The 19,344-nt window shown below is 33.5% G+C and overlaps 3 protein-coding genes across 5 annotated transcripts; 2 read left to right on the plus strand and 1 right to left on the minus strand.

Annotated features, from left to right (window-relative positions):
- Positions 1-2,599: 2,599 nt before the first annotated feature.
- Positions 2,600-4,331, plus strand: LOC9322524 (NADH dehydrogenase (ubiquinone) complex I, assembly factor 6). Of its 2 annotated transcripts, XM_021035119.1 has the most exons (3): positions 2,600-2,849; positions 3,253-3,779; positions 3,864-4,331. In XM_021035119.1, exons 2-3 carry the CDS (start codon positions 3,287-3,289, stop codon positions 4,196-4,198), a joined length of 828 nt encoding a protein of 275 aa, XP_020890778.1. In that variant the 5' UTR covers positions 2,600-2,849; positions 3,253-3,286; the 3' UTR covers positions 4,199-4,331. The 2 variants fall into 2 exon arrangements, with proteins under 2 accessions (XP_020890778.1, XP_020890777.1); XM_021035118.1 differs by having other exon boundaries at positions 2,606-2,849; positions 3,253-4,331.
- On the minus strand, positions 4,255-6,184 carry LOC9322525 (pentatricopeptide repeat-containing protein At1g62720). 2 transcript variants are annotated; one of them, XM_021035115.1, is made up of 2 exons: positions 4,956-6,184; positions 4,300-4,859 (listed from the first exon to the last, which is right to left on the minus strand). In XM_021035115.1, the coding sequence occupies exons 1-2, from the start codon at positions 5,853-5,855 to the stop codon at positions 4,380-4,382; spliced, it is 1,380 nt and encodes a 459-aa protein (XP_020890774.1). In that variant the 5' UTR covers positions 5,856-6,184; the 3' UTR covers positions 4,300-4,379. The 2 variants fall into 2 exon arrangements, with proteins under 2 accessions (XP_020890773.1, XP_020890774.1); XM_021035114.1 differs by having other exon boundaries at positions 4,255-6,182.
- Positions 6,185-6,477: 293 nt separating this feature from the next.
- On the plus strand, positions 6,478-10,983 carry LOC9324070 (vacuolar-processing enzyme beta-isozyme). The gene is made up of 9 exons (XM_021035116.1): positions 6,478-6,798; positions 7,181-7,345; positions 7,837-7,993; positions 8,097-8,182; positions 9,618-9,817; positions 9,895-9,943; positions 10,028-10,237; positions 10,338-10,538; positions 10,632-10,983. Exons 1-9 carry the CDS (start codon positions 6,592-6,594, stop codon positions 10,818-10,820), a joined length of 1,464 nt encoding a protein of 487 aa, XP_020890775.1. The 5' UTR covers positions 6,478-6,591; the 3' UTR covers positions 10,821-10,983.
- The last annotated feature ends 8,361 nt before the right edge of the window (positions 10,984-19,344 follow it).

Below are 19,344 nucleotides of genomic sequence, written 5' to 3' on the forward strand. Positions count from 1 at the left end.
ATCCTCTTCACCAAATAAGGTAAAAGCAGCTCCTCCTTCTTCTGTGAAGCTGCTGGAACATCTTGTTGCGGCTCTTCCCTAAGTGAAGCTGCTGGAATATGTCCCTCTCCACATCCTCGATAATACACATCAACCTTATGAAGATCCTCCCAACAAATCTTCTTCTGTTGTACGTCGAGACGCTCAGTCCACGCATCTGCAATAGGGTCCAATGAATCCTCGGGTTCAGCTCGTTCCATAATCTCCAGCAAAAGACCTTCCTCAACCGCTGATGGTTGGAGGATACTAATTATGTCCTGCAAAGAACAAGAAAACAGAGGTTAACACATTCATACATAAAAATACATAAACACATTCATACACATTCTTTACCTTAGTTGTTCCAAGCGCTTGGTTGACTTCTTCAAGTGGAAAACCTGTCATTCCATTGTCTTTAAATTTCTTCTTGCACATCCGTGGACATCCATCATTTGCGCCTATTACACCTTCTTGAAATTGTTTGGACAGCTTAGGAATGCATTCAAACGCCAAAACCTATATACATTTACACAATCACATATCTTAAAGAATCCAAAACAGATTTACTTATTATAGAAAAGCACAGAATTTTACCTCAAGAGGAACTATGAACCCGGCAAACAAATGGTCAGCTTTCACTTTGCCATTTAACCGCTTCTTCATTAAGCGATCAATCTCAGACATAGTGTCTTCAAAAGTAAGCCGCCCCCAAGGAAACTTTTTAACCTCTTCCAAATCATTCACTATCTTCAAAATAAATGGAGGTATGCTATTATACCTTCTCCCTCCTCTTATTATCGTGCATAAGAAGAATAAGACCGCCACCTGCAATCGATCTCCATCACACACACCTTCCATTGACTCTAGCATATTTTCCACATCGCTCACTGTTACACTTCTTGTTCCAAAGACCCTCTCCACAAAGGCATAACTACCAAAATTGTTTGCATTATGATCTGATGCATAGTCATGACAGTCAAATCCAGTGATCAAAGCATGTTCCCTCATCGAGTAGCGTATTGGAACGCCATTCACCACAAACCAGCTTTCCCTCTTCTTCTGTGTTGAAGCAGTCCGCATAAGAAGCATTAACATACCTTGCAGCTTATTTTTCCCTTTCCTAACCAAGTGAAAGACGTGCTTGAACTGCTTCTCATCTCTAAACCACTTCATTTCTTTGTCACTCAGCTTTTCACTAATGGCATCCAGCGTGTTACCAATGGTACACCTTGTTGATATCTTCAAAGTCTTATCATACTCCTCAGGACTAAAGAAAAAACTCTCAGGCTGAAGAGGTAAAGCCTCATCCTCATCCATCTCCTCTATTTCCTGCAATACAAACACAGATAATTTCAGTTCCACAACATAGTTGTACTCAATTGTACTAAATACAATCAAACATGTTTATTACTTACCTCATGGTCAGACACGACATTCTCCGGAGATGGTTCGACTCCTTGATCTTCCATGACATCATCCACTGCAGCTCCTATCTCTGAATGCTTTGGATTCGATTGCTTTTGTCTTTTGGGACTTCTAAGCTCGGTAGATTTTTCACTTCTAGAACAAGATGGTTCACTTCTAAAACTAGAAGCTCCTCTTCTGGTAATAGGCATTGTAATTACTACCTGCAACAACAAATACAAATTCAATATCAAACATTCACAAGCAATCTCAAATTTCAAATCCGAAAGACATTTAAACACATTTTGAATCGGAATCCTTTTGAATCTATCTAAAGTAATTCAAATCCAAAAATAGAGAGAAATTCAAATCGAAAATTGGGACAAAGTGATTTTAAGAAGAGTAGAGAGAGGGCAGAGATCAATGGCGCAATTAAATAACAATTCATAAGCCATGGTTACTTGAAAAAGAAATTAACAAAGTCAAAAGATGTAATGCTGCATAGTTTAAGCTATCAAAGGTATTCCAGTCACTGAAAATTGAAGACTTTGCTCTATAAATCTGATCCATACGTACACAGCTAAATAATCATATCTCTACTTAAGCAAAAACAAAATCAATACTGATAGAAAAATAAGTATATTTTAAACAAGTCAAACTTAAACGTCATCCTTCTTCTTAGTATCGATCTAAACATGTACGAATCAAAACTAGTAAATTTTGAAAGGCAAATCCAAACTTAAAGCGAAACTATTGAATCCAAAGAAGAAGAGAAAGCTGACCCTTGGGATTGTTATGTTTCTTTTGATCAAGCTGAATCAGAATGTCGAAACAATCGGAGAACGGCTGCGTCTTCGGAGAGTGACAACGAATCTCTAGCAAATTGTTTTTTGGGTTTTGTGAATTGTGAAGTAGGAATGTTTTTCCAAGAACGCTAAATCGAAAACCCTAGCAAAGTGAATTTTAGGGGAGTAGCGAGAGGCGAGAGGCGAGAGGCGAGAGGCGAGAGGCGAGAGGCGAGAGATGTTCGTCGTTTTGTTTTAGAGAAAAGGGGAAAAAATTTAGGGTTAGAGATTTTTAGTGTTAAATGATCCGAATCCGACCCAATATATGTGGATCTAGATCCAAATTGCGGTTGGATCAGTAAATAAGTCGAAAATCCATGTTTTATTTGTCTTTTACTATTTTTCAGAATTAAAATAATTAATTTAACTCAAGTTTTTTATTTCGGGGGCTAAGTAGAGAATCATTTGAGGACAGGGGGCCGACGAGAATTTTATCCCAACGCTTCTTCTCCGGCACGATTGTTCGAAATTCGATTTCCATTTTCGGGTCCAAAGATCGATTTTTTGGAGTCTGAATGATAGATTCAGCTCCTAAATATCTTCTGATTCGGAGACTTAAATCTCGGAGTTCGTCGAGTTTGGGTAAGTTTTTTTTTTTTGCTCATTTCGTTATTGTTGGACGATATTAATGGTTTCCAGCGATTTTACATTATTCATGTTTGGTTTCTGTGAATGTTAGTGATCTCACTTGTTATTCATGTTTGGTTCTTGGGTTTCTGATTCTGTGTTAAGCAATGTTGAAAAGTTCTTATTTTGTTTGTTAAATACTAATGTCAGTGCTTTGTCCACCAAGTGTTTGTGTTAATTCCTGAATGAGTTTATGGGTTCACAAATCTCTGAATTAGTGAGAATTATTTAGTTTATTCATTTGAAGTCGTGATAATTAGAGGATTCTGTGTTACTGTCTATAATGGAGTGATCGAAGAAACCAGAGGTTTTCATTGTTTTTATGAACTGATCTTGTTTGTTGTTTATATGTTTGTAGGAGAAGAGAAAGAATCATACTTGGAGCTAATCTGATGAATGGAGGAGGCTCTAGTTTACGTTCAGCATTGTCCTATTGTGTACAACAAGTACGAAACTATGACTATCATCACTACCTCTGTCTCCTTGAACTCCCAACTGAGATGCGTAAAGCCGCATTTGCTCTCCGGGCTTTCAATGTAGAAACTGCAAGAGCCATGGATGTTGCATCTGATCCCAAGATTGGTTTGATGCGGCTGCTTTGGTGGCAAGAAGCAATTGACAAACTCTACACCAAAAAACCCATAAACCATCCAGCTGCACAAGCTCTGTCTTGGGCAATATCAGAGCATAACATCAGTAAACCTTGGCTAAAGCGCTCGGTTGAAGCTAGAATCCGAGATGCTCAAAGAGAAGTAGACGATATACCAGAGAGTATCGAGGAGCTAGAGAAATACGCAGAAGACACAGTTTCCACTCTTCTGTACAATACACTCCAAGCTGGCGGTATTAGTTCAACAACAGCGGATCACGCAGCTTCACACATCGGTAAAGCCAGTGGTCTTGTCTTGCTACTGAAATCATTACCTTACCACTGTACCAGAAACCGTCACCAGAGTTACATCCCTGCAGATCTCGCAGAGAAGCACGGGTTGCTCGTAAAACAAGGCGGACGATTAGAAATTCTTCTGGATAACAATTCAAGAGAAGGACTAAGCAATGTCGTGTTTGAGATTGCATCTGTTGCCAATGCACATCTCCTGAAAGCCCGTGAACTGGCGGGAAAGGTTCCTGCAGAAGCGAAACCCGTTCTGCTTCATTCTGTGCCAGTACAAGTTCTTCTGGATTCGTTAAATAAAGTTCAATTCGATGTGTTTGATCCGAGGATTCAAAGAGGAGTTCTTGGTGTTCCTCCACTCTTGTTTCAGTTTAAACTCAAGTGGTATTCATGGAGAGCTATGTTCTGAAAAACTTGCGTCTTTTTCTGGGCTTTCTTGCCTTTATTCTGGTTTCAGAGATATTACATTAAACTTTCAGTTTCTTTGTATTTTTCCTTGTAATAATAAAAAATTACAAATGGTGATGGTTACATAATACGTATGAGAATTTGTCACCTTTTACTTACAAAATAATACACAGTTTCATATGTTATAACGGAAGAAGCCCATCTTCTTGCATTTTTCTGTACAAAAAATCTGCTTTATCCCATAGGCGTTTCCTACAAAAGCCTGAGATCATCGTAGTGTAGGTTACAACATCAGGCTCAAGTCCTTTGAAGGAAAGGCTACAAAACAAGTCCCATGCATCTTCGACATTACCAATCATGCACATCCCGTGAATGACGATATTATATGTCGTAATATCAAGCTCCATTTCACTCTTTTGCATACTCTCGAATAGCACCAGTGCTTTCTCTACCCTCCAGTTATAACAAAGCCCATATAACAAAATGCTGTACGTCCTAATATTGGGACGAGAACCCATCCGACTGAAAATTTCTTGTGCGGCATCTGGTCTACCCGCTTGAAAATAGCCCTGGATAATAGTGTTGAAAGTGACTGTGTCGACAACTAATCCTCTTTGAGACATCTCGCGGACGAGTTTCGTCCCTTCATCTACTCTCTTAGTCTTGCAAAACCCGTTAATGAGAGTATTATAAGTCACAACATCGGGGAAACAACCCTTTGTTACCATCAAATCAAGAATTTGTTTGGCCTCATCTACCTGACCGTGCATACAAAGACCATGGATCATCGAATTGTAAGTGAAAACATCCGGATCTATACACCTTCGAATCATCTCCTCGTAAAACTTCTTCGCCTCCAAAAATTTCCCTTCTCTCACAAACGCATTGATCAACGCAGTGAAAGTAATTACATTAGGAACAATATCCCTCATAACCATATCTCTCATAAGCCGAGCAGCATCACTCCTTCTACCAGAACAACAAAGACCGGTCACAAGAGAGTTATAAGTAACAGTATCCGCTCTAACCCCATCTCTTTCCATCCGCCCGAACAACACCAACGCGTTATTCACCAATCCGGTTTTACAAAACCCGTCGATGATCGTATTGTAGATAACAACATCTAGTTTACATCTCATTTCCTCCATTTTACTAACCAAATCTACAGCACCAAAAACTCTATTCCCTTGACAAAATCCATTAATCAAAGAACTAACCGTGACAACATCTGGCTCGTAACCAAACTTCATCATCTTCCCAACAACAGATAAAGCAATAACAAATCGAGAGCATCGACACAAACAATTAATCACAATGTTATAAGTATAAAGATCATGCCCAATTCCACAAATCTCCATATTGTGAAACAGAGAGATCACAAGATCGTAATTCTTTGATTTGGCGATATTACTCAACAATTTACTGAATTCAACAATTGAAGGAAGAGGACGAGATTGAATCATGTTACAGAACAAATCAATTGCTTCGTCTAAATTCATACCACGATCCCTAATTCTACTCAATCTCTTAGTAGTAAAAGCTCTTCCCCAGAAACGGCTAATGAAAGGAGCAGTTACACGATTACCTTTCTCCAGAAGACACAGATTGAGAAATTTCTTTGCTTTTGATGCAATTGAGATCGTGATCGATCTCTGCATTTGATTTGATTAAGCTCGTTTTGTTCGTAATCTCTGTATCTGTAAAATGGCAAAAAACCCTAGCTTAAACCCTCTTATCACCATGGGAGAGAGACGACGATGAGAGCGAGATATGAAGACCGGTTCAGTTCCGGTTTAACTTTTCTCAAACCGGATTTAATGAGATTTGATTTGATTCTAATTTTCTCTGGTTAATTAGTGCCGTCGTAACGGTGAAAATAGCATCGTTGTGGGGCCATTAAGTGTACACGTGTTCCGACTATAATTTGCATGTTCTATGTTGTGTCGCGAGCTGACCCATTCGTCGATTTTGTGAGATCAGCAGATGTAATATTCCAAAATATTCCATCGTCGACATCACAATCATTTTAATTCGTATTTTGATCATTATTTAAAAAAATCTTACTTAGTTTAGAGGAAACATTACAAAAAAATTAATTAACGCGTTAAAATTACGTCGGTATAAGAATGGCAAAATTGTATTTAAAAAAACAGGAGCTTATAAAATTAAATTTATCACGCATAAGTCCTTTCCGACCAAAAAATCTTATACTAACTTTTAAGTGCTTTATTTTAAATAATCGGGTGGCATTAAATATGATTAGAAAATTGATTTATTAATTACATTTTCTTGAAAATAAATAAATCATTAACACCATTTAGCTCTATAACTATCCTTTGCTTTTATAGTTCTATTTAGTCTCTCAAAAAGCCTCTCTTTCTCTCTGTGCCTACCATGGCTAAGTCTTGCTATTTCAGACCAGCTCTTCTTCTTCTACTACTTCTCTTGGTTCGGGCAGAGTCACGAGGTCAGTTCGAGCCAAAGATTCTTTTGCCGACAGAGAAAACTAAACCGACAGCTGACCAAGACGAAGATGGTATCGGTACAAGATGGGCGGTTCTCGTCGCCGGTTCTTCTGGATATGGAAACTACAGACACCAGGTACACACATATACACACATATACATACACATCTTTTATCTTTATAATCTTATATCTTCTCAGATATTTTTAGTGCCCAACGAATTGATTCTATTATTCGTAATTTAAATTAAAATAATTCCTTGATGCAATTATTTTGCCTTGAGATTTCTTTTTGGCCTTGAGAATATTTGTGTGACATGCAAAAATTTATTTAAATTATTTTTATATTATAATCTTTTTCAAAAGAATAAAATATGCTACATATAATCCTATATTCCTAATTTCCTATATATGGCGAATTTCTCTATTTCTCAATCTAGTTGTCATTTAAGAAAAAAGTTCATAAGTTTTTTTTAAAATTTAATATCTATTAAAAGTGTTTTGTTGCTTCGTGTTAAAGGCTGACGTGTGTCACGCATATCAAATTCTAAGAAAAGGAGGTTTAAAGGAAGAGAACATAGTAGTTTTGATGTATGATGATATCGCAAACCACCCACTTAATCCTCGTCCGGGTACTATCATCAATCATCCTGACGGCGACGATGTTTACGCCGGAGTCCCTAAGGTATATATTATGTATTTAGCCTTTCTCTTAATTATGCATGATTTAATTAAACCTTGATCCGACCAATAAGTCTGTATCTTTAGGTTTGGAATCTTCTCTTAAGTAATATCGACTTATCGATGGTCTAGATGTGACCTATGTTTTGGTCCAACTAGCATCTAACCAGGTTTTAGAGCTTTATTTTTTATATAACGAGAATTTTTTTCTTCTAGAATCTTATTTTATACTATATATACTTTCTTCTTTGTATATGACGCTTAGGTTGTTAATTTATTAAAAATATATTATGGGATCTATCGTGGAAGAGATGGTGACTTAGGTACTACACAACAATTATAGTGATAGCGACTCTAGAGACATTTGCTATGGTAAACTAAACTTAATGTGTGGACCTTTGATTGGTATCGCTCCTAGATTTTTTATAGCCACTAGTTATTTTCCCTTTTTAATAGTTTGTTCGGTTATTTACTTTTTGAAATATCTTTTTTCAGGACTATACCGGTAGTAACGTTACGGCTGCGAACTTCTATGCGGTACTCCTAGGCGACCAGAAGGCTGTTAAAGGTGGAAGCGGTAAGGTCATCGCTAGCAAGCCCAACGATCACATTTTCGTATATTATGCGGATCATGGTGGTCCCGGAGTTCTTGGTAATTTTATCAATCTTTGTGTTGTTTCCGATTATATAACGTCTTCTAGTGTAATGCTTGTAATCGACTGTTTACAATGGTGAAATTTTTTTCCATTGGTCAGGGATGCCAAATACGCCTCACATATATGCAACTGATTTTATTGAAACGCTTAAGAAGAAGCATGCTTCCGGAACATACAAAGAGATGGTAAAATTTAGTTTAACATTTTAATTTGTTGAGTGTTTTATTTGTTTTGTTAAAATGAATTTTACTATTGGTACTAGATAAAGACCCGTCCGATGGACGGGTTTATTTAAAAAAAAAATTAAAATCAAATTTAACAAAAAATTAATTAACAACGTTGTAAGTACAAATTTTATTTCAAAAGTAAAAACAATATTTACTATTTACTTTTTCACTGTTGCCTTGTTTCTTTAACCACTAAAATTATTAATTCAAAATTATTTCGAATGAAAGATATATCACATAACAATAATTCATGGTATACTTATACGAAGAACAAAAATTAAAAATATTCATCATAAAATTGGTGAATAAAACCAAAGTGGTGTTTAATTAGACACGTGAAAAATATAAAGATGATAAATCGACTAAATTCTTTAGCCTTCCAAGCTAACGTTGCGGTTCGGTTCCTATATACTCGATTGCAATAACTTTATGATCAATCAATAAAAATTAATAAATTCAAAAAATTATAAGCACGATGATATATGAATCTTATATAATTCAAATATGAACATAAAAATTGAAATAAACAATTTTGAAATAGTATAATTAAATTCAAAATATCAAAAACAAAAAAGAAGCTTTTACATATTTAAGAATTTCAAATAAAACAATATAAATTTTACTTAAAATCATCGCATATTTCTAATTAGAAAATAATATTGATATAAATAATGTAAATTTGTAATTTAAATCATGACACATGTCACTATCTAAAATTATTAGAACTATGATATATTATAAATCTTATGTAATTTAAACTGAACGTAGAAACAAAAATAAATAATTTAAAGATGTGACAGTTAAACTAAAAATAAAAAATTATAAACACGATGATATATGAATCTTTGATAATTTAAATATGAAAAGAGAAATTAAAATAAACAATCTAACTATATGGACAAAAAAAAACAGTTAAGTAAAAAAATATTACAAAAAGGAAAAAAAAAATTGATTTCACATATTTCTAATTGAAAAAATAAACTCAAATAAATAACATGAGGATTAGTTTAATTAAATCATCACATATTTCTAATTGAAAAAGAAATTGAGATAAATAATATCAAATTTTAAATTAATATATAATAACATATGTTTTCTTTTTAATAAAATTGTCTGATTTTTTTCTTGTTTAATTGAAACATAAAAAACGTATAATTTCCTTATTATTATCTTTTGACATTTTTTAAATTTGTTTATAGAAATATGAATTATTTAAATTTGTAATTACTTTCAATTATCTTCTTTTTTATTTTAAAAAGGAAATTTTTGTTTTACACGTGTCAAAATCTAAGATCAATAGATTTGCCACGTGTCACGATCATATGAGTTATTAACTTTGAAAACCATACTTTATATAATAAGATACTTGTGTAATTGTGTAAATGTAATGTAGGTTATATACGTAGAAGCGTGTGAAAGCGGGAGTATTTTCGAAGGGATAATGCCAAAGGACTTGAACATTTATGTAACAACGGCTTCAAATGCACAAGAGAGTAGTTATGGAACATATTGTCCCGGCATGAATCCGTCACCCCCATCTGAATATATCACTTGCTTAGGGGATTTATATAGTGTTGCTTGGATGGAAGATAGGTACATATTTATCTTATAATTATGTTCTTTTATGTGTATATGCATCGGTTTATTTTGTGTGATCGATCTATTTGCAGTGAGACTCACAATTTAAAGAAAGAGACCATAAAGCAACAATACCAAACGGTAATGTGAAATTTTGTTTTACTTTACTCGATGATTGGTTTGAGAATGTGAAATATATATCAGATCTTTTATTCCGGTGAGTAGGTGAAGATGCGGACATCAAACTACAATACCTATTCAGGTGGCTCTCATGTGATGGAATACGGTAACAATAGTATTAAGTCGGAGAAGCTTTATTTCTACCAAGGGTTTGATCCAGCCACCGTTAATCTCCCTCTAAAAAAATTACCGGTCAACTCACAAGTAGGAGTCGTTAACCAACGCGATGCGGACCTTCTATTCCTTTGGCATATGGTAGTGAACTATTTTGTTTTACTTATTAAGTTATGATTTTTGGTTATCTAAATTGACTACAAGGTTTTAGTTTAAAACCATATTGGCTTTGGCTTTACAGTATCGGGCATCGGAAGATGGGTCAAGGAAGAAGGATGACACATTGAAGGAATTAACTGAGACAACGAGGCATAGGAAGCATTTAGATGCAAGCGTCGAATTGATAGGCACAATTTTGTTTGGTCCGGCAATGAATGTTCTTAACTCGGTTAGAGAACCCGGTTTGCCTTTGGTCGACGATTGGGAATGTCTTAAATCGATGGTAAAAATTTCGCAATCCTTAAATCTCACTCCTATTCAATTTTAATCACATGAAGTTAAAATGGTTGGATATAATGTTATTGAAATTTCTTAGGTACGCGCATTTGAAACACATTGTGGATCACTAACGCAATACGGGATGAAACATATGCGAGCGTTTGCAAATGTTTGTAACAACGGTGTCTCGAAGGAGCTGATGGAGGAAGCTTCCGCTGCAGCATGCGGTGGTTATAATGAGGCTCGCTACACGTTGCATCCATCAGTCTTAGGCTATAGCGCCTGATGAAAGATTTTGAAGCTTGTCTGATTTTCAAGGTTTCGAGTTATAACGTTAAAGATGGTCTCAAAATAAAAGAAATGTTTAGTATGTAATTACGTACGTAGCAATAAGGTCGTCTAACTTTTATATATATATAGTTTTCTTTTTAATAAAGCTTTGTTAAATATTGTTGTTACCATTTTATTTACGTCTAAAATCTATAATGATCAGCTAACTAAATCTGTCAGCATCAGGAGCATGAAGAAGGAGGTGTCGTCTATCGTGAATCTAATAAGGGTCGGAAGGAATTGTCCGTTGTAGAATCGTCTATGTAACAGTTCTCATAATTTGCAATAACTAATAAATCCAGAAGACAAAAAAAAAAAATCTGTCAGCATCAGACTTATTAGTGCTACAATCTCGCTCTCAAGTCTCATTTATGTTTTCTATAAAACGTATTGATACGAATACGACACGAACGACGAAAACAATGTTCAGCAATGTCTCACAGTAAATTCGCTGGTAAGGACAGTTATATATACAGGACCGGTCCTGAAATTTGGAGGGCCAAAGCTAAAAACAAAAGTTTTGAAGTTATTTTCAAAGACAGGAAATTGGGGGTCTTTTGTTGTAAAGATACATAAAATAGGGGGCCTATTTGCAAATACTTTTCTGCTGTAATTTTTCAAAAACAATTGGGGGCCCAATACCAATGTTTCATTGGGCTCTACAGTTACATAGTTTCACTATCCAAAGAGGATTTCTTGATTGATTAAATTGTGAGAGACCCTGTTGGATGAAATAATTTAGCAAATCATCTGCTATTTCACAGTCTCCGGGTTTCATATGAAACGGTTTTCCAATGCACTCTTCCTTCAATTTCCAGCCTTTTGGTAAACGAAAGCCTTTTGGCCCATAAAGAAGAATTTAGGACTAGTTTTTTTTCCCCCCCCTGGAATTATGAGCAGCATATATAAATGGGCCGTTGTTGTTACAAATTTTAAAAAATATTAGTATTCACTATTCACTAATTCAATAATAGTGGGTTGGATGTTTTATGCATATTGATTTTCATCACAAAGTAAACTCAACTGAAGAAATTTATATCTAAAAATATATAAAATCAAAATGAACAAGTGTAAGTCATCAAATTCTCCACTAAAAAAACCTTGGGAAGAGAGGCAGAAAATGGAAAAGAGTGGTGTATTTCAATCGATAGCCGGAAGCTTCCACATTTAGCCGTCAGTTGGATTTAAGATTGTCATGTTTGGCGATATCCTCTCTTTACCATCTTTTGATTACACAAAACGGTGAAAGAAAGAATCGATGGTTTATTAGATAAGACTTTTTTTCTATTGTGTTTTGGTGGTCCGATGTATTGGACTGAGTTTTTATCATAGTTTTTTCTTCTCGTTTTTTGCTGATTTTTTCTCTTGGCGTTCAATCGGTCAAGTTACTATTTTCCACATTCACAGTAGCAGATGAAGACAGTGCCGGTCCGAGCATTTGTGAAGCCCTACACGAAAAATAAAATGAGGCCCAATATATTTATAAGTTTTAGGGCTAAAATTTTTTTTTTTGACCTATTTTTAGTAAATTATACAAAAATAATGATATTTTGAATATTATTACATTCAAATTTAATTGTTTGGGCCCTATTTTATTTATTTTTTTCGAAAAAGACTTTAGTTTCTACCAAATATTTTCATTTTATGGGCCTTTTTACCAAAAAAAAAAAAAAAAAACCTTAAAAAAAAAAAAAAAAATTGTGGTGCCCCAATCCACCGCTTGGGTGGCCTGTCCTGCGGGCCGGCCCTGGATGAAGAAGTTGGACGATTTTTCTAGTTTCATCTACTCGAGTTCAATACTAGATATTTGGTCGAGAATTGATTAGTTTCTCTTAACTGGACCTTAGTTGCATCTCAACATTACCGATGTCGGTGAATAACATATAGCTCCAAACATCAAAAATAAATTCTCATTAAACCGAACAACCTGAATAAGTAAGCATATATTTTAGTTTCCAAAATGATATAAATCAATAAATTATAAAGTGATTAAAAACTAACAGCACTATTTTTCTGTTAAATAACATGAATGAACATATAAATTAAACTAGAGTCGTACATATTGAGTTTAACAAAAGAAAAGAAAGGAATAATGCACGATGAAACATTTTTCTTAAGAGTAGATAAATCTACAGATCTATCACTATTACCTTTAAGTACCAGATAATGGTTCCAAATTCTACAATTACCCTAAATTTATCTTTCAATATTTCTTTATCTTATAATTACTGCCATCATTGATATCATTGATCCAAAGAAGACATACAAACCAATATGCAATCATTATCCTCTATTTCTAATATACAATTTCACTTTAATTTAAAATAAATCGTAGTTAAATGAATATTAAAAAATACCTGAATCTGTAAATACTTGTCATCACGCCTTGAGCTGCCCAACAGTGAAATGATGAAGGTTGGTGTGCATATGTTTTTCTTTGTGCGCTTGATAGTTGACTTCATAGTCAACGAGTCAGTTTAAAGCCTTAAACAAAAGTAATCATAATAGAACGTGTTATTTTCTAATTAATTATAATCAAATTAACAAGTTTTGATTTGCTGCAAAATTTAACCAATTAATATCCTATATTTATGTTTTTTAAAGCTTTTAGACACTATCAATATGTCATTGGGTCTACCTTTACGTGTACTTTGAGAAAGTTGGTGATACATGAAATTATAATCTGTATTATTTGTTGAACGTGTTGAGTTACTATTCGTTAGAATGCCGTAAATTTTTCGTGTTCTATAATTCATGAAATAATGAAAAGTTGGTATATATATAGTACCATAATTAAAGATTACAGGCTTACAGCCATGCAATAATTTTTTTTGTTTGTTTGTTTTAAGTATCATAATAACGATAATGAGCTTTCTAATTAGCATGAGCGGGAACTATATGGCATCGTATAGACAAAACATTAAGGGATTCTTCATGGTGACACAAATCTATATTCGACAAAACAGTAACAGAATATAGTACTAATCTAATAACGTATCCTAGGTATTGTCGAATATGGATTTGATAGTCTACCATTATGCTTGTCAAGTGATTTTTTATGGTGAAACTAAGCAATTGTCACGATAAAAGGAAAAATGTAACTCAAAACTCAAAAACTAGCGGTTTAAAAAATAAATTTATATTATCGGTCGACAATTAAAATCGACTTTCTTCTGTCTGTTTATAAAATTAATCTACTATGTTGAATTTTCAAAAACCCTAACAAATATTTAACTCATTAATTAATTAAACAGACTGGCCTAAATTATCATTAGAAAATTTATTCTGGGTGGTATAATTTACACAATGAACTTTATATAACTAGTTAAGCTCATATCAAGCATGATGGAATGTGGTTTCCAACTTTTCGAACGTAATAAGTTATGTTCTCCTCGGACAAGAAACTGACAAGAGAAACAAACTTCTCCACGTGGTTTAATTTCTAGGGCTTTTTGTAATGATTAGTGTTAAGAGACTGCTAACTTCTTTTTCGTTTTTCTTTTTCTTTTTGGACGAAATGAAGAACTATATATCTTGTTTACACGACTGGACCAATTATCAGTGTTTTAAACATTTGATGCATAGCCGACGAATATGTATAAAAAGATTAAGATTCATGTTATTCATTAGACCTTAATTACTTAATGGTGCATCGAATAATGTATATATTTAAGATATACTAGTTGGTATTCAGAATTTAATTATATATAGGTGAAATTACCAAACTTCTGCCACCTTTGTCATGCGTATGTAGAATAGTATAATTGGTTGTCTAGTCCATTTTTTACATTGTATTACAAAATTATTAACTCTATATATTTTAGTCTTTAAAAAAACATATGTAATTGGGCATGACTCAACAAGTGTGGCCTATTAGAATATGGACTTCCAACTCAAAACCAATTGATAATGAGTGGAGTGGCCCATATCCCTTATATATTACTTAGGATCCCTTTCAACTTCCGATGAAAGACATTATATCCTAATATGGCCCTCTTCATGGTACAAAATTTTCCTTTAGATATATCTGGAAATTCTTCTTCTAGAATACAAACCTCTAAATAATAACATTGTGTGTGCATATTAAACTATAAATCTGTGTATGTATTATACTATCTAATTCATAATGGTAACATGCAATTTTAGCAGAATCTATATGAAAAGATTTTTGACATTTTCTTTTACCAAAATGGCAATAATGCATAATTATAAATTTTAAGTGGAAGAGAAAATGGGAAGAATAAAATTAATATATCTGAGAAAATTATCTGTGATGTTATCCATTTATGAATTTTAATAGAATATACATAATTGCAAACACAATACATTGTTACTCAATCTGTCATTCTAAATTATGCATGGTGTTATAGAATCTGATAATTGAAATTGAAAAGCATGGTTTAGTTTAGTTACAGGTTTGCCACCATAATTTTGTTTTGCCAATTTTAACTAAGCATTTGGTTATTTACCAAATAAGCGACTACTTTAAAATAAAACATAATAAAGTCTTGTTGTTCTAATGTTTTTCTATGTTCCACTTACGGTAGGTGGCCAATAGGGACTCAACAAAACTTAGAATCTTTTCACAAAATGAACATAAATTTGTCATAGCAAACTTTACTACCCATTGTACTCATCTCCGTTGTAATAATAGACTACTCAAACATTTTATCAGCATAAAGATAAATAATAGTAAGACATATATAGTGGTTTGTGGCCGATTGTTTATATAAATTTATATCAAAATATAAGCTCCAATTCATGTATACAATATTGATCACAGTCAAACAATTTTTAATCGAGATGTCATATAGGAATCGGCAAGAGGCAAGGTGGGACAAAAAAAAGACAATTTTTTTTTCTTTAACAAGAAAAAAATTGACACTTTTTAGGATCACGCACTTTACTTTTGCTTTACTTCTATACTTCGTTTCAACAACACGAAATAAAGAAATAGATAAAAATCTCAATGCCCATTTTCCAAATTTTATTAATAAATTTCGCTGAAAACAAACTTTGCCCTAAAGTCCCAATATAGATAAACTTACCTAAAGTTGTACTATAATCTATAGGCTAAATATAACGTAACTTACCTAATTTAGATCTAAAAATATTATTTTGGTAATTAGTTACTAAAATATTTATCCAGTGAGAAGAGTGTTGAAGTGAAAGTTTAACTGTCAACCAATTCTCTAGAGAACATTAGTTAGTATAGAAAGCAACCAAAATCAGTTTCCTTATGAACTTTGAAATGTTTCTTAAAATCCAATAGTATATGAATAACCATGCAAATTACTTTTATAAGCTAATGACATCCAATCGTAACAAGAAATCAATATACAGTAATTAAAAACATTAGCACTTCGTTAAGCAATGTGTTTTGCAATTATAGACCAAAAAATGTAAGATAAAAACAAAACTAATAGAGGACATTTGACATGGCATTCAAACTATGGTCATGGAAACGGAAGTTGTTTTTTTTTTTTTTATTTTTAATAACAGACACATGTATGTTCTTATTAAATAGAAGCAAATTAATATTACTACCACTGATTTTTTTTTTTGACTTCTAATATTAATGATTTAAACTTTCGAAAATGTGTGTTGTTATATTCAGAAGTTTCACAAATAAGAACGGGATAACGGGATGGGACCAACATGACCGAACAGAAAATTGTGAGATTAATGATCGAAGCCTATCTCACGCCGGACCATCAGCCGCCACGTCATCACATTCCAATTGATGGCGGGCCCTTGATTCCACTAATACTGGCTCAAATTCAACATCTGATTTTTTCATCTATATGGCGAAAAAAAAAAAAAAAAAAGATTTTTTCATCTATATAAAATATTTTTGAAATAATTTGGCTAAACTTCTGTTCAGAAAATTAGATACTTTTCTTTGGCTTCATAAGATAAAAACAAGGATATATATTAATCTCACTGCTTCCATTAGTTAGGCAAACTAACAATTATATACGCAATGGGTTATGTTTATGGACACTACCATAGTACCACTGGTTCACAATACCATGAAATTGAGAATAATTAAATGTAAGAATTGTTATACTGTAGAAAAAAATTGATATGTGGAATTTCTTATAACTGGAGGGTAAGAGCATCTCCAATGGCATATCTTAGAGTATATCTTAACTAAATATCTTAGGATTAAACACAAAAAAATAATTCAAAACAGATTAATAAGCTAAGATTTATATCTTAGCTTAGATTTTTTCTTAAGGTTAAGATGTTGTTACGTGTCAGCATCTGAGTGGAGGAAAGAAAAAACAAAACCAAAAAAAAAAATTATTGAGTTGTGTTTTTTTTTTTTTTTGCGTTTTTCATCTCTGTCGAGAGAGAGACTTTTGTCGACAAAAATGAGGGTGTGCGATCTCTTTGATTCCGGTGGTTCCGTCGAACTAGGATTACGGTAATGCAAAATCCGTCTATGATCCGTTGTTATCATCAGGGTTCTTAAAGTTGGGATTACGGTAATGCAAAATTAGGGTTCTTAGAATTGGGATTAGGGTAATGTAAAATTAGAATTCTATGATCCGTTTGATGTGTAGAACAGTAAGAATTGATGTGGTCAGATTGAGAATTGGTAATTGATCTGTTTGAGAAACTGGTAATTGATCTCTCAGACTTCTTCTTCTTCATCTCAAGTAAGCTTCTTTCTTTGATCTTCCTCATTTAGTTTCGTTTCTTATTGTAAGTTTCCTTTGATTTGTATAATATGTTCTCTCTCTGATGTTTGTGAGATCTATAAACCCAATTGTTCCAGTTTTATTGTAGAAAATTCAATTTGATTTGGTGAGAAAATCTAACCTAGTTATGGAACCGTTGGATTGAGTTTCACAATCTACAAACATTGTCATAGATGTTCCAGTCTTGCTTCAATCTACAAAAATTTGAATTTTTTTTTCTTAAGAACCAATTGGTTCTTAACCATTAGAAGACTAATTTATTAAGATACTCTCATTTCATTCTTAACTTAGAAATAGCAAAATTTTAATATAAATAATTGTTAAGATCCAAGCTTAAGAACCAATTAGTTCTTAACCATTGGAGATGCTCTTAGACAGTCTCAATGTAAAAAGAACATACGAAAGTCTCAATGTAATTATGCGATGTTTCTCGAGGATTCTTAGACATTCATGTTAACATTTACTACGAATTTGGACCGTAGAACATGACCGAGTTAAGTCTTATAGAATATAGAACGTATATGAGATTACTTTTGAAGACGCCAAGGGATGAAAATGTTCAAAGAGAATATGTGCCCTATATATACATATATATATACATCTACGTAGCAGTTTATAGAGCACATTAAATACCTTTTTGCAAGTATATACTGTATATTTAACGGGTTAGTCTTCAAGAAGATACACGCACTTTGACAATAATTAAGGATTCTATGAATACAATATATATATATATATATATATATATAATAGTAGTATGTAACACATTCATATTCTTAAAGAGACTTTAAAAGCATATACTTGGAAGGTGCAGTGTCCGCCTAAGTTACGTCATTTTATGTGGCAAATTCTATCGGGGTGCGTATCTGTTATAAAAAATCTGCAGAAAAGAGGTATAAATTGTGATACATGATGTAGCAGATGTGGTGCGATAGAGGAATCAATTAATCATACACTTTTTGAGTGTCATCCAGCGAGACAAATTTGGGCATTATCTCAGATTCCTACAGCCCCAGATAGTTTCCCAACAGCTTCAGTTTATGCGAATTTGGATCATCTTTTTTGGAGAATTCCTTCAGAGGTGGATTCATCTTCATTTTCATGGATAATTTGGTATATTTGAAAAGCTAGAAATGAAAAGATCTTTGAAAATGTGGATAAAGACCCTTTGGAGATTTTACGATTAGCGGAAAAAGAGGTGCAATCGTGGCGGTTAGCTCAAATCGAGCTTATTAATGAAAATCATGGTCCCTCAAACTGCGAATCCCGAGTTCGAGTGCGAGATATTTCACATGATACTACTTACTCCGGATATCGTTGTTTCGTGGATGGATTATGGAAAGGGACTGATAAATTTTCAGAAACAGGGTGGTTCTGCACATCATCAAATGGAGAGACGCCAACCATAGGAGCAGCCAATATCCGAAGAAGTCTCTCACCTCTACATACCGAAGTGGAAGCTCTTCTCTGGGCGATGAAGTGTATGATTGGAGCCGACAACCAAAATGTAGATTTTTATACAGACTGTTCAGATATGGTGAAGATGATGTCTTCCCCAACCGAATGGCTGGCCTTTTCAGTATATTTGGAAGATTTCAAGATCGACAAAGAGAAATTTTCAAGCTTTTCTTTATCTTTAATCTCTTGTAGTGCAAATGTAAAAGCGGATAATTTGGCACGAAAAATTCGTACCGCACCGCATCATATCATTTATGTAAACAACATTCCTCAGAAATGGTTCTTTTGAATTTTAATTAAAAGCTGTTGAAAAAA

Source organism: Arabidopsis lyrata (assembly GCF_000004255.2).
Source record: "Arabidopsis lyrata subsp. lyrata unplaced genomic scaffold ARALYscaffold_2, whole genome shotgun sequence".
NCBI classification, from domain to species: domain Eukaryota; kingdom Viridiplantae; phylum Streptophyta; class Magnoliopsida; order Brassicales; family Brassicaceae; genus Arabidopsis; species Arabidopsis lyrata.